Genomic DNA, 16,113 nt, shown 5'->3' with positions numbered 1-16,113 from the left:
GCAAGCAATAGTAATTTGAGTATCGTAAATTCTAAATCCCTCCACGCTTTAAGGAACTTTCGTAATCTATAATCTTCATTTCCGTATTGACGAATTACACAATTAAAAATAGGAAAGAATTTCCACCAATCAATACTTGTTTTTTTTAAAATTGCTTATATTAAGCTACAGGACCGGTTTCGACCCCATGTACAAGGTCATCTTCAGCTGAACCATGAATACATATTTATATGATGAAGCTTTGATTAAATTGCATTGTCAAAGGAATGTTATATGATGATGTGCATTTAGTCACATACAAATGGGGCATGTCTTATCGTGAATTGGCATATATGTCAGTATGTACAATATTGCAACTGTATGTCTAAAATATTATGTTGAGGTCCTAAAATTAGTGTATAAAACATACCTTCACTTAAACTAACATATATATATGTACAGGATAAAATACAATATATAAAAAACATTTCGTGCACATGAACATTCGTATCTTGCTTGTTGGTCAATTCATCAACTCTCGTATTTTTTAAGTCCCATTTACATTTGTACATTCAGCTGCTGTTCTTGGAGTTTAAAAGATATGGTTGTAAAATTGCAGGAGTAAAAGATTAGTCTTCATGTGGGATAAAATACTTTCCAATTTAAAAAAAAGAAAAGGTTGTCAGATGTATGGATAAAATTCGGCTAAAATATGTTCAGCCTGCTATGTATGTTGCCTTATGTTAGAATCAAATCTTGTTGTCCTGTTGTTTTAATTGTTAAGGAACTTTTCCGATTCATCTCATTTTTTTTTTGTATAATAAATTCATTTGTATTTTATATTGTGTTAATTTTCTTTCTCAAACGATACTTAATGGTTAATTATTTAAAATCCTACCCCTGTGATTTAAGTATAAGTCTCTATGCTCGTAAATATAAATTTTGCTTTACAGTTTTGTTTAAAACTGTAACGCTGGCACCCATACATCACATAGAGAAATGGGAAACCATGGAATGTTGTTTCTATTTGCGTGGCAATTTGCGGGCAAGCCACATATAGTTTATTTGATATTCATGTGTCCCAAGGTATTAACTTTCGTCTCCTCTAGTGAGAAGCTTAGGGTCGAACAGTTACAACCGATATAATTGTGAGTGTGTGTGTGGTCTACAGCGCCAAGAATAACAGCTGAGAGAATTCATCGTTTTGGCCACACACGACACCTCGTAATCTGCAGGCCTTCGGTCCAACCATGGCCCTCCGGGACTGTTGCGCCATGGAGTTTGGTTTAGTTTTTGAGTGTGTGTGAGCTAATTGCATCATCCTAAAATTAAATAAGACCACTATAATTGACAGTGATTTATTCGTAACAATACAAATACCTACGTGAAGCTGTGCTTACCTGTTTGGCACGTCGCTCTGCCCGAAGCTCTGCTTTCGACTTGGTGGGCTGGTCGGCATTCACAACCTTGGTCTCTGCTTTGTTCGAAACTGCCACGCCAACTTCTCCCTGGCCTTTCTCCGCAACACCAGTGATTTCCTTACTCAATGAAGGAATGACGGTGGGAGATCGATCCACTTCGTCAAAAGAAGGTACTTTTGTTGTCGGCAGCTCTACTGACACTTGCAATGTCCCAGGCTTCGTCTTTTCGCTCACACCTGGCATACTTACACTCTGAGATGGTTGTGTCGAACTGTGAACTCCAGCCGCAGGAGTCTTCACTTCCACACCCGACTGCCCTTTATTTTTCTTGGCTAATTTTGCTGCCTTTCTCGCCTCTCGTTCCTTTACCACCTCCTCCCTTGATTTCTCTGCTGTTTGCATTGTGGAAGATTCCTCTACACTATCAGTCTTTTGAGTAGTTTTCTCTTCTGACACTAACGGAACACTAGTTTGTGCTGGAGCAGTACAGGAAGGGGTAAAGTGAAATGCAGGTTTCAATTTCTTTTGCAGCTCTTCGATAGCGTCTATACTGTTACTACAAATATCGCTACTGCTTAGAGGTTTTTTCTGTTCCCCACTTGATTTATGTCCTGATTTCTCACCTAAGTCCCTAGGGGACTGACTTTGTATTTCACGTTCAGCTGTGACCCTTAATTCTTGTCTTTCAGACGTCAACTGCTCTCGGACTTTCTCGTGCACTGAGAGAACATTCTCAACTATTTCTAGCAGTCTTGATTCACCTTTGTCTGACCTAGGTACTGTATTATCTACACTTTTAGGAGACTCAGAAAGAGACACATTAACATTCGGTACGTCACTATTACTTATGCTAACATCGGCACTTTTGTTAACGTGAGAACTGACGGACACTCCTACAGAAGAGCCTCGACAACTATTGAAGACCTGATTACTATCTACGCTACTGGTAACTTTGTTCTCAAAATTTGGACTAGTATAGATAGGACCCTTTAGGAAAGGGATATTTTCAGTCCTTGCAAAAGAGCCACCAGCCTGAAAAATACTTCTCAACTGAGAACTTTCAATTGCAGAATTATCATTTACAAATTTACCATCCTTTTTCTCCAACACTGTATCTGTTACCAAGGAAGTATTTTCAGGACTAACACTCTTCCCAACTTTATCCCTTACACTGTTCGGGTTTACCGATTGGTTACTGTCCGCACTTGAAGAGTTCAGGAGTCTTCCAGCAGTCGTCAACGAGGACGAATTCCTGTCAGGGAAAGTCCCGTAAGTGTTGTAGAAGTTCTTGACCTCTTTCTCCGAACAATGAGCTGACAAACTTATGTCGCTAAGTACACTGCTACAGACACTCTCACGTGAAGATGAAGATTTTACTGTACAATTCGACTGCTCGAATCCACGATTAACACTTGAAACACGATCGTTCCCGGGTGCACTATCCGGTTTCTTATCTGTATTTTGCTCGACTACTGGTTTATCTGTTAGATTGTAAGTACTCTGTAACAATCCGTGAATATCAGACTTTGAGTCTGAACTGCTATTACCGACAAGTAATTCTTCTACCACAGATCCTCTCTCTTTAGATGACTTAGCTTTCACGTTCTCTGGTGTTGTCTTCTGAAGTTCACTTTGACACTTCTGAGGAGTCTTGGATGTCTTCCCTTCTATGGATTTTGCTTTCTTTGAAGCACTTAGGCCGAGCTGCTGCTCGGAAACCTTCACAGCTTCGACTGATTTTGAATGTTTTGAGACGTCACCTCCGGAGCCTCCAACTGCTGTTAAAACTTCAGCTGCCTTCAGAGGAATGGCCACCGAATGTTCAGGTGCGTTCCAAACTTTGCTCTTGCTGTCCTGTAGAGATGTTTCTTGAGACTGAACTTCTGCCTTTTGTTTTTGTTCAGGTGTCTTCGAAACCTTTGATTCTATTTTCTGTTCAGATGTCTTTGGAACCTTGGATTCTACTTTCTTTTCAGGAGTCTTTGAAGCCTTGGATTCTTTCTGCTCAGATTTCTTCGGAGAAACAGCTTCTACTTTCTGTTCAGGTGTCTTTGAAACCTTAGGTTGTACTTTCTGTTCAGGTGTCTTAGGAAGTTTGGGTTGTACTTTCCTCTCAGGTGTCTTTAGAAGTTCAGGTAGTACTTTCTCTTGTGGTGTCTTTGAAACTGTAGATTGTTTCTGCTCAGGTATCTTTGGAGATACAGTTTCTACTTTCTGTTCAGGTGTCTTTGCAGAAACAGCTTCTACTTTCTGTTCAGGTGTCTTTGAAACCTTAGGCTGCACTTTCTGTTCAGGTGTCTTAGGAAGTTTGGGTTGTACTTTCCTCTCAGGTGTCTTTAGAGGTTCAGGTTGTACTTTCTCTTCTGGTGTCTTTGAAACTGTAGATTGTTTCTGCTCAGGTATCTTTGGGGATACAGTTTCTACTTTCTGTTCAGGTGTCTTTGGAGAAACAGCTTCTAGTTTTGGTTCAGGTGTCTTTGGAACTTGAAATGCCTTTGGTTCAGGTTTTTTTGAAGATACAGCTTCTGTTTCTTGTTCAAGTGTCTTTGAAGTTACAGTTTCTATTTTCTCTTCAGGTGCCTTTGGAACCTCAGGTTCTACTTTCTCTTCAAATGACTCAGGAAACTTAGGTTCTCCTTTCTGATCAGGTGTCTTTGGAGAAACAGCTTTTACTTTCTGTTCAGGTGTTTTTGGAGAAACAGCTTTTACTTTCTGTTCAGGTGTTTTTGGAGAAACAGCTTTTACTTTCTGTTCAGGTGTCTTTGAATCCTTAGAATCTACTTTCCGTTCAGGTGTCTTTGGAGAAACAGCTTTTACTTTCTGTTCAGGTGTCTTTGAATCCTTAGAATCTACTTTCTGTTCAGGTGTCTTTAGAATTTGAACTTCTTTCTGTTCGGGTGTCTTTGGAGAAATAGCTTCTACTTTCAGTGCAGGTGTCTTTGGAACTTGAACTTCTTTCTGTTCAGGTATCTTTGGAGAAACAGCTTCTACTTTCTGTTCAGGTGACTTTGAAGGAAGAGTTTCTACTTTCTGATTAGGTGTCTTTGAAACCTTGGGTTCCTCTTTCTCTTCAGATGCCGTTGAAACCTTAGAATCTCCGTTCTGTTCAGGTGTCTTTGGAGAAACAGCTGTTAGTTTCTGTTCAGGTGTCTTTGGAGAAACAGTTTCTAGTTTCTGTTCAGGTGTCTTTGGAGAAACAGTTTCTAGTTTCTGTTCAGGTGTCTTTGGAGAAACAGTTTCTAGTTTCTGTACAGGTGTCTCTGAAGGAACAGCTTCTACTTTCTGTTTAGGTGTCTTTGGAACTTTGGGTTCTGCTTTCTCTTCAGGTGTCTTTGAAACCTTGGGTTCTACTTTCTCTTCAGGTGTCTTTGAAACCTTGGGTTCTACTTTCTCTTCAGGTGTCTTTGAAACCTTGGGTTCTACTTTCTCTTCAGGTGCCTTTGAAACCTTGAGTTCTACTTTCTCTTCAGATGCCTTTGAAACCTTGGGTTCTACTTTCTCTTCAGATGCCTTTGAAACCTTAGAATCTCCTTTCTCGTCAGGTGTCTTTGGAGAAACAGCTTCTACTTTCTGTTTAGGTGTCTTTGGAGAAACAGCTTCTACTTTCTGTTTAGGTGTCTTTGGAACCTTGGGTTCTGCTTTCTCTTCAGGTGTCTTTGGAACCTTGGGTTCTGCTTTCTCTTCAGGAGTCTTTGGAACCTTGGGTTCTGCTTTCTCTTCAGGAGTCTTTGGAACCTTGGGTTCTGCTTTCTCTTCAGGAGTCTTTGGAACCTTGGGTTCTGCTTTCAGTTTAGGTGTCTTGGAACCTTTGGATTCTTTCTGTTCAGGTGTCTTTGGAGAAACAGCTTCAACTTTCTGTTCAGGTGTCTTTGGAACTTTAGGTTCTACTTTCTCTTCAGGTGTCTTTGGAACTTTAGGTTCTACTTTCTCTTCAGGTGTCTTTGGAACTTTAGGTTCTACTTTCTCTTCAGGTGTCTTTGGAACTTTAGGTTCTACTTTCTCTTCAGGTGTCTTTGGAACTTCAGGTTCTACTTCCCGATCAGGAGTCTCTGCAGGAACATCTACTTTCTGTTTAGGTGTCTTTGGAGCCTTAGGTTCTACTTTTTCTTCAGATGTCTTTGAAAGCTTAGATTCCTTCTGTTGAGATGTCTTTGGAGGAACAACTTCTACTTTCTGTTCAGGTGCCTTTGGGACTATTGTTTTTACAGTCTGCGCAAGTGTCTTAGATAGTGAATCTTCCTTCTTTTCTTCAACTGTTTTAGGATGTGAAGTTTCAACTTTCTGTTCAGTGTTCTTTAGAGATTTGGCTTCTTTCTGTTCAGGAGTATTTGAAAGCTGAACTTCTTCCTTCAGGAGTTCTTTTGAATTTACACACCTAAGATGCTCTTTTGGTCCAGTAATTTTTGAAGATTTGGCTGCTTTACTGTCCTCTACCTGCACTACGTTCTGTTCAAGAAGTTTTGAAGCAGTTTGCACAGGAATCTTAACTTTCTCAGATTCTTCCCGTTCATTAACAACTGCAATTATCTTCTGTGGGGGAGTCTTTCCAGATTTGTTTTTCAGAGATCGCTCATTAGTCTTTCCCAATTTTTCTTCTACAGGTTTTGTTTCTGCTTTGACTTCAGGAGTCTTGTCTGATTTTGTCACAGTTTTATCAAGAGACTTTGCAGGAGTCTTATCTTCTTGTGCTTTTGATGGTTTATCCAAAGACTTGCATTCAGGTGCTGTTTTCACAGCAGTAGCATCTGTCTTTAGTTGCTTCTGTCTCACAGTCTCTGATCCTAATTTAGGTTCAAGTGTAGTATCAATTTCTTGCTCAGCCTTCTTAGCAGTCTTTTGATCGACTTTTTGTAAAGGTTTAGTTTCAACCTTATTCTCGCAAGCTCGGACAGATTTACTTTCTACTTTCTGTTCTGTTGTGTATGATGACTTAGATTCTAGTTTATTCTCAGTTTTGGATGATATGGATTCTATCTTCTGCTCTGAGGGTTTTGTACTTTTAGATTCGCCTTTGTGGTCACGCTTACCTTTTGTTTTTTGTTCAGTTGGCTTTGAAGCCTTATTTTCCTCCCCAGTTTTGAGCACAGCTCCAGATTGGATGTTGGTGCAATCTGACAGTCCGTTGACTAGACTATTTTGTAAGCCACTTCTAGGTGAAATCCGTGAGGTCTGACCACCGTTTTCAACTTTGTTTGCTGACGTAAAGTTTGGACCATCGACCGGTGTGCCACCTCGTACCTTGCTCTCGTTATGCTTTGAAGACTCAGCTCTACGAGCACTCCCTTTGATACCCTCAGCAGTTTGTTCGCTCGGGTAGTCAGATTTACCAGTAGCCTTTTGCTTGCCTGTACTAAAGACACAAATATCCCTGTTATCTCCCTTTTCTTTTGGAGATGAACTTGCTGATTTCTGACTGTCCCCACTCCTAATCACACTTTCAAACAAGCCCTGGTTTGCTGAAGTTTCCACTAACTTTTCGCCATTTACCTTTCGTTCCCCTTCACGTTCCAACCGTTGCACACTACTTTTACTTGTTTTATTACCTTTCTGTTTGCTCCCCTTTGTCGACTTACCAGCACTTTCCTCGACCGACTTTGTCTTCTCTGCCTGAGATTTATTTGAGAGGTCCGTCAAGTTACTACTAACAGGAGAATGATCAACTAGCTCTGCCGATTCACTGTTCCGTTGATGAACACTGACACTTTGACAATCAGATTTACATTTCACTGCAATTGATTCACCCTTTGACTTATTTAACAGAGAAGATTTTGTGTCACCAACCTTTTCACCAGTTTTAGTTACAAGCCTTTGTTTATTTGTTTCTACACCTTTAGGATCACTCAAAATTCCTACAGCCTTTGCATCTTCTCTGTGCTTATTTTCCTTCCCCGATACACCTTCTCTTACAGCCTTAGTACCGATCGACTGCTTGTTTGAACTAATCAATTCAGCCTCCTTAGATTTAACAGACCTATTTTCTTTAGAACTGGGAACATCATCTGTCGATACTAACACTACAGGCACAGCATTATCTTGTCCTTTCACGAAAACTTCACCTACAGGTGCAATGTAAGCTCCTTGCTTAGTTTTCCTACCCTTTTTATCAGCACAGTTGTTTACTCTCTCGTCTTGACTAACACTCAAAGGCGTCGTAGCATCACAACATCCTTGTAATGGACACTCTAATAACTTATTACCAGTTACTGAAACATCAGCATTCGCTTTCCTCTTCCGAGTCTTGCTTGCTTTCACGTTATTCCCCGAGAGGATCCCTAGGGCTTCCAAGATTCGTTTCTTCCTTATCCGCCGTCTCTTCGCCTTGCTTAGCTCAGACTTCTGGCCAGCCGATGTGTTATTAGGCGGCTGCTGAGTCAATGGTTCTGACTTAGCACTGGGCTGCTGCTCGTTACTGTACAGAGGACTCAATCCAACTTTTTTGTTCTTCTTGGGCTCCTTCGCCTTCTGTTGGGAGTCGCCTGAGGAGACGACGTTCTCTGTCTCACTAGGTGCACCGGCTTTCGCCTTCCTGCCTCTCCGTTTGCTCCGTTTCTTTGGAGGATCGTTTTCTTTGCTCTCCTCCTTACTGGGCTCCTTGCTTCCTGGTTGAGTCGAACAGGTCTTCCCCGGTTGCTTCACATTGTCAGTTCCCGCGGCCTTCTTCGGGGGCTTCTTCTGTGCACCTTTGGTTTGTTTGTCAGTCTTCGCAACAGCACGTTTCTAAAACATGATGCAAAATAATATTAGGAAAAATCAATGATTCATTTGAATTTTAAACAGCAAGAAATAATTCTATAAATTATAAATACTTCTCTTATCTACAAGTATATAAGATGCATTTCAATGACAGCATGTCATGTTTGGTCAATATTAAAACAATAATAACGGCCGAGCTATCACGATCTGTGTATCAGTGAGAGTTTAGGCCTCTGGTTTAGAGGCTTGCAAGTATGAATCCGGCAGAGGCAGTCTGATTTTTGAAAGGTGAAAATTGGTTCTTTCAGCAAGCACTCGTGTCGTAAGATGTAGGCTACTTAAAGATCTCTGGCGACACATTTGATATTTAACCAACAAAATTAATTAAAACACAGCCTTAGGACATCCGACAGAGGTTTGGTTTCTCTATCTCGTAACGTAAAATGGAAATTGACAAGCAGGCAGCCTAAATGGGGTCAAATCAAAAATACCTGCACAGTCACCGAGTCATAAGATTATTATTATAATTAATACTAACATGCAGACTGAAGAAGGGTACTGCACAGAAATTTTTAAAAAATATCACCAATAAACCTGCCCTTTTTGCTACGAGTTCTTGAGAAAAATCATGGGCGTATACCCACTAAAGACTATACATTTTGCAACTTGCTGTGCACGAGACCTCACTTGTTAGCAAGTGCGTATGGTCATTAATATCAACACATTAGTCAATTAAGTTATTAAATGACTATAGGAACCAACCTTACAACATGAAAAGTGCTGTACCACTGTTACCGTAACATCTCATTCTTTAAAAATAAAATACCATAAAGTTTTGAAGGTCTCTTTACCTTGAATGGGTAGTGCATCTTATATACATGTTCACATGACGAACAATTTGGAATTGTGTAGGTATCAACTAATAAAGCATAGAATTTTGGGGTATATCTCATCTCTGAATGTTTTCTTAAATGCAAAGTTTGCCTCTGAAAGCTTATAGAGCTTATATGCTCACTAGGTTTGAACCAATGATGGCAAATCACTTAATTCAAATTTCACATGACCAGACCCGAGGTCACTAATGATACAGATTTTTAAAAATGCAACATTCCTCCAAGGAAAACAGGTATAAACTGGAAAAACACATGAATATAAATTACATAGGAATGTCAGGCATAACAAGATTTGGTCCTTGACAGTAAATTTCCTCAAAAAGAAAATTTATAAGGACGCTGAAGAGGTACCCGGACTTGCTTGATAAAAGTAGCAGTTGGAGAATTGACATCAGAGCCTACAAGAAATCAGAGGGTGTGGGATATACAATAGACACCACAGTTCGTTTTGAAATCTCCACAGACCAGCCAGAAGATGCTGATAGGGCTAAGAAGTGGATTTATGGAACCGACCGTAACTTCTTATAAAGATAAATTTGGACTGAAGGATCCAACTTCTACCATCAAGTAAGGAACAGTAAGGGGACAAGGGAGTTCCTCAGAGGGCTAAACAGTTCCTGTTTAAGACTTATCTCCTGCCCATCATGACAGTCTGGAGAGTTACGCCATGCATAAAAGAGAAGCAAGTCAATGCAAGCTGTTGAAATGAAGTTCCTTAGATCAGCTGTACAGAGAACAAGGAGGGACAGAATTAGGGATGATCAGATACGAAGAGTCCTGCAGGTAAACCCGACCATGGAAGAAAGGCTGAAGTGGCTAGGACACGTTAAGCGAATGCACGAGACCAGCACCAAGGAAGTATTTTGAAAAGATCGTTCCGGGATGAAGGCCAATTGGATGCCCTAGAAAAAGGTGGTTAGATCAGATAAGAGAAGACCTAGAGAAGAGAGGAGAAACATGGGATGCCCTAGAAAGACAAGAAGCATACCAGGACTGTAATAAATGAAGGCACATCATTCTTAAACATCCTACCCGGCTCGCTCGAAGGAATCCAGGATGATGTTGACAAAGACGTTCAAAATTCTGAGATGAAGAGGCAAACCGACGTTGGCAACTGGTAGGATGAGCAACTGATAAGATGATACCTTTCTCTGCTTTGGTGACTACAAAATTATTGCCTTTAATTTTCTTTTTCAAGCTCTTCAAATGTTTAATGGTTATCGTATTTTCTTTAAAATCCTGTTTAACGTGTATCTTATTTCATGCTGTTAAATTGGCTGTTCTGCTTCTGCTGTGGTTGTTACTTTTAACACGGGAACTAAGCCAAGATAAATCAGTTAACATTAGCACTAGTTATCCAAGGGAGCGACTCTAACCAAACCAACTGCTAGGGACCGTCCCTTTCTTAAGTGCACTGTACTGCTCCGTCAAAGGAATATTTCCCTACCAAGGCTATGTGCTGGCTGAAGAAAACTTGTTTGGACATTACTTGACTGTAAGAGGGAAGTGCAAGTGAAAGTCGTCCTGCTGGGAACTCTCATAAACACACCCTCTCCGACCTGAGGGTTTCAGATGAACATGTCTGATGAGCTGATGTGACGACGTACTGTCCATAAGAATTCACAATTAGCAAAGGCAGGAGTCTGATAACTGAGATAGCTGAAAGAATGAGAACTAATTGTCCGGTTCAACAACGAGATGCAGCTTGTGGGCCTGCAGTCTGTCTCTTAATCAAAGCGGAGGAACAACTGGATCAACAATTGCAAGAATATCAAGGAGACATTCATGTACCAAACAGATCATGAATCTTACATCTATCCTTTCATATCTCAAACTCAGAAATAAGAATTTAATTGTGGACATGATATGGGCTTATGGCATGTCAAGAAAACAAGGTGAAACTGTTTACGTTTCGCAGAGAACTTTGCTCCGAGTTTTCAAAAGAAGATCTCGACTGGCCATGAGGAAGACTTCTACAACAATGATTTGAATTCAGGAATGCTTTACCGTTGGAGCTGTAGTGGTATACTTGTTCGTCACTGTATGCTGGCACAGAGCTCCAAGCGGCAGAAATAAAATCACAAAAAGCAAAAATCATGCCCGTAAGTACTTTGTGTAGTCCTAGTGGGCTTATTTGTTAATTATAATAAATAATGTTCATCCAACCATTATTTCGTTTCTGAAAGGGGTCGGGTAAGAAGTGAGATAATCTTCGTAGAAAGTTTTTACGAATGGATGCCAGCCCTTCCTGACGTCAACCTCATCAGAGGAGTTAATGAGATGAAATGAGTGACCTTATCTATGATAAGAAGCCAGAGGGTGAAACCAAGTGCCAGCACAAGGCCTACTCCTGTTGAATAGCACCAAGAGGTCTGCTCAAGGCTTTACATCTCCATATGAAAGATCCAGGATAATATAACAGATGAATTCACATTCTGGTTGAGCTGCACAAAAAGTCTGAGAAGATCCCCTACAATGAAGAAAAGGAGACAGGCTTTTTTTGGACATTTCCTTATCAACCTATAAAAATGCAGGGTCAACACAGACAACTTAGAAAACGGTGAAGTGTTGAGAAAGAAAACTGCGGAAGTGAGATCTATCCGAAGAGAAATCTCAGAAGAGGAACGAAATAGGGCGAGTCAGAGAAGAGAGGACTATTGGTGAAAGAGTAAGACAAAATAACTTTATAAAGTGATGGGAGTCGTGTAATTATAACCTAAGGAAACAAAAATAATAATGCTGTGCACTTAACATACCTTGACCTAATTAAGGTTGAACGAAGAATCCTACCCTCAATACTTGGCCAAACAGGAAGGAACATGTAAATGCAGAGAAATACAAGAGATATTCGGCAATGACTTTACAGATGACCGAACAAAATGAGTTTTACTACAATAGAAAGAGACTTAACCATTTTGCATACTTTAATTAAGGGTAAACTGATTAATATTTTGGGAAACATTTATATTGAGATTGATCAAAAACCGTAGTTAGAATATAAATGAGATAACCAATAATATGAATATAAGTTACTGTTAAAAGAAGCTTCCAATCTAGATTTATGTAGGGATGTCATCATAAAGCATGTTGAAAAACATCCCGTATGTGCCCCTCCATCAGCTTCACTCCCTCGGACATTTCCCCTACTTTCCCCTCTTTTGCCTTGTGCTAACACACACACTTAGCCAGCTGACGACGTAAGGGAAGTAAACGTAGCGGGACTGGCCGGAAGGTAAGCATTCAATTGTTCTTCCAATACTACATCTGCGTATATTCACAAGGTTTTTGCTTTCTTTTTCTAAAATTTCTTTCTTTACCTTTATTACAGACTCCCTTCAATGCCTCAAAACTTTCTATCAAGAATCAATCTCAACTTTGGTTTCTCGTAAGGAGTTCCCCTGATCATCGTATTTTAAATATAAGTCTATCATCATCCACAAGTTATTTAGAGTACATATTAAAAAACTATATCAACTTCTCCAGCATTTTTTAAAAAGATCACCTTCTAGGATCCCTTATGCGCATCGATTTTATTACAATTTTGAACATTGACTTGTTGAGTGTTTTAACCTGATATAATGAATTATTTTATCTCATCATAAGTGATTTTATTTCATATGTGCCAATTTTTCTATGTTAAGACACATTTTTTAAACTTAAGATGCTGCAAAACAGAGGAACGAAACATATTTTAGTCATTTAGCTAGACTTTTATGCCTGAATATGCTTGTAGTTGCATAGACTAACATAGCATAGCAAATAAGTATTGGAGGGTGGGATTCTTCCTTCAACCTTTAGTCTAGTTGATGCCAATACAGAAAGAAACTGCAATTTATAAGTTGTACCTTGACCAATGAATGAAAGCAATAGAGCCAAAATGTTACCCTTAAAGGAATTCTGTAATGTACATCTACCAACACAGAACCAATGAAGTATGTCGAGATCTGATGCAGAATCTTGGGTAGTGCGATTGAGCACAGCTATTAGAGGCATGTACCGACTCAAGAAAACATTCTTCAATGATTCAATTTCCCCAGTAGATTTAAAGGTTACAAACTAATGTGAGGTAGTTGGAAACATAGGGAAGGTCTCCTGAAGTTGTCATTAGGTGGCAACATTTGGCTAAAGAGAGTACAACTACACATTTGTGTGATCTACTTACCTTGCAAAGAACATTCTCTGTCAATTTGTGATGCTTGTAGCTGACACTATGTTTCAGAACAGAGGAAGAAAATTATCAACTTAGCTGCCCTCCTAAAATTACCGAGGTGATAAGAATATTCTTCCAGCAAGAAGACACAGCTTCCTTGTCGGTCAAAAAATGGCAGACTTCACCTTCAGGAGAGCTGTTTTTCTATTTCTCCCCTCTGAACTTTGTCAGATGCCGGCAACACAAGATCGCAGTTTTGTAGTTCTTAAAGTGATGGAAAGTTTTAATATTTCAAGCTAACAATATTTTGTTCTCTGGATACAAACCTGACGGACAAGTGTACATCTTACCTTACTGCATCATCTCCAGAACATAGCAATGGCCATACACATGTCCGATCTTTAAAAGGTTCGTCCAAATTTCTACTCCCCCCACGACAAATACCATGCACTACAATGTGACTACATATGCTGAGGTAAGCACAGATTTCCAGGCACCAGTAAGTTAGAATACAACTTTCTCTCCAACATCCTCTTTTGAAGGAGCACTTACAAGGGCTTTAGGACGAGATCCCTTTCCTGCCACCATGCACTGCTCCAATGAAAATCTCACACCTGAATTCAAATCCAGGTAACACAAATACCAGGGGTTTCCAATTTATAAGGGCCCAAACTTTTTTTTTTTTTTGCTATTTGCTTTACGTCGCACCGACACAGATAGGTCTTATGGCGACGATGGGACAGGAAAGGCCTAGGAATGGGAAGGAAGTGGCCGTGGCCTCAATTAAGGTACAGCCCCAGCATTTGCCTGGTGTGAAAATGGGAAACCACGGAAAACCAGCTTCAGGGCTGCCGACAGTGGGACTCGAACCCACTATCTCCCGAATACTGGATACTGGCCACAATTAAGTGACTGCAGCTATTGAGCTCGGTCAAACTGAAATTAATAATGTAGTCAAAACAAAAATTTTTAAAGACGGACAATTTAGTGGGAGTAGTGTGAAGAGAACAATGATTAACCTAAAATCCCAGCAATGTACTTCCATGCACCGGCCAGTACTACCAATGAGAGAAGAATTGAAGCGCTTCTCACACCAATGGCAATTAATGTACATCTTGGTATTCAATGCATGCTACGTTGCATAAAATGTCCACGGTGAGGTTGGCATGGATCCCATAGCCATTTTCATAATGGTTAAGACCTAGCACTGGCATTTGTCAGGGTTCAAAATCCAAACTTCAGTGGAAAATAATTCTTTCAAATCAAAAATGATCTATTCAGACCAAGTGAATACTTAAGAACAGGAAACAATATAAAACAATGAATTAGTTCTGATTTGGGTCTATAAAGGATATAACAATTAACACACTTTTGAACGAGCTACAAAATACTTTTTGTAAATTTTGTTCACATTTCTTAAAATTTCTTAAAGCCCGCATACGGCCCGTGGCCCACCATTTCGAAACCCCTGACATATACTAACATTATGAAGGTAAACTTATGGAGTTTGTTTACACGTGGAGTGTTATCTCCGGAAACACTCTACCACTAATATGTTAGCATATCATGGGAGCAGGTGGTTTAAAAGTACAGCAAGTTGGAAAAATTGTGTGTCCATGACCGTTAAAAACTGAATATACTGCCTAACTTGATGGTCCTATTGAAAATACAGCTCACCAAGTGTAGCATTTCAAACATACGTGGTCCAACTAGTGGATTAGGGTGCAAATCAACATTGGTATCCACTAACAGTCAAGTCCAACAATCCTCATACTTTCTCACTCCGCGTGACCAATTTATGAAGGTAAAAGGCATGGACAATGAATGAAATTGATTTACCTGTCGCTTCTATAGTGACAATTCTACAATTTTTTTAAATATGTCAAAAAGTAATAACAAATCTTGTTTCATAACACTACAGATAACCGACTGTAAGATTTGACAAATGTGTCAGTTTATTGTTAATTCTCCTACAAATCTACAAAGTCAATTTTGAGAACTGTTCAGCTTTCATAAAACAACATTGTCAACATATAAACCTGTCCGAAAATTTCCTGTCCCCTGTAAAATTGTAACTTTTATGAAATAGGATCCCAGCACAAAAATGGAAAACCACTCTTCACCATTTGCAGTAATATCGGACATCCGTTCACAAAGATGTTTGTACTGAGCAAGAAATCATACCATTTTCTTTTCTTTTATTATTAAATTATTTGTCTGAAAATTCACAAATTGTGTATATGGATACAGGTTTTCATGTCAACACAGGCGAGGTTTAAAAGCAGAGATTAAAAACAAAAACAAATGTTCTCTTTAAGAAAACTTCCTACACTGTTTTAAATAGAAGTCGACAGTGAAGTGTCTTCAAATGGAACATTCTTTGACATGTTTTGTTCTGATATCATCCTGTACAATATAAATAGGTGTCATAGATTTTTTTTCAGTTCTGAAAAAATAAAATGCAATGGAGAAAGATCCAATCATCGTTTTCTCTAACAAGCCTTTTCTGATCAACCAACTACTTTAATTATTTCAGCAATCCTCAACCACTACTCTGTTCCATCCAAGTTACTACCCATACTTCAGACTGTTGTTGGCTCTTTCCCACATTATATGCATATAATATCGGACAATGAAATATCATCAAAGCCCATCCCAATGTTCCAGCCATCATCAATAAGAAGACTTGACTGTAGTAAGCCAATGCCTACATATGTAAGTTAAAAACCAACAATGGTCCCAATTTGGTACACCTTGTAACACCCCACGCTCAAAGATAACATTAGGGTTGTTTTTTTTTGTTTTTTGCTATTTGCTTTACGTCGCACCAACACAGATAGGTCTTATGGCGACGATGGGATAGGATAGGCCTAGGAATTGGAAGGAAGCGGCCGTGGCCTTAAGGTACAGCCCCAGTATTTGCCTGGTGTGAAAATGGGAAACCACGGAAAACCATCTTCAGGGCGGCCGACAGTGG

The 16,113-nt window shown here is 39.6% G+C and overlaps 1 protein-coding gene across 1 annotated transcript in view; it reads right to left on the bottom strand.

Annotated features, from left to right (window-relative positions):
• Nucleotides 1-16,113, bottom strand: part of LOC136882245 (microtubule-associated protein futsch) — an 85,565-nt gene that overhangs the window by 41,180 nt on the left and 28,272 nt on the right. Inside the window, exon 3 of the mRNA XM_067154798.2 lies at nt 1,380-8,117. Within this exon, the coding sequence (XP_067010899.2) occupies nt 1,380-8,117 (6,738 nt within the window). The remainder of the gene's footprint in view (nt 1-1,379; nt 8,118-16,113) is intronic.

This window comes from Anabrus simplex, chromosome 10, assembly GCF_040414725.1.
Source record: "Anabrus simplex isolate iqAnaSimp1 chromosome 10, ASM4041472v1, whole genome shotgun sequence".
Taxonomy (NCBI): domain Eukaryota; kingdom Metazoa; phylum Arthropoda; class Insecta; order Orthoptera; family Tettigoniidae; genus Anabrus; species Anabrus simplex.
This window is presented reverse-complemented; position numbering and strand designations above follow the sequence as displayed.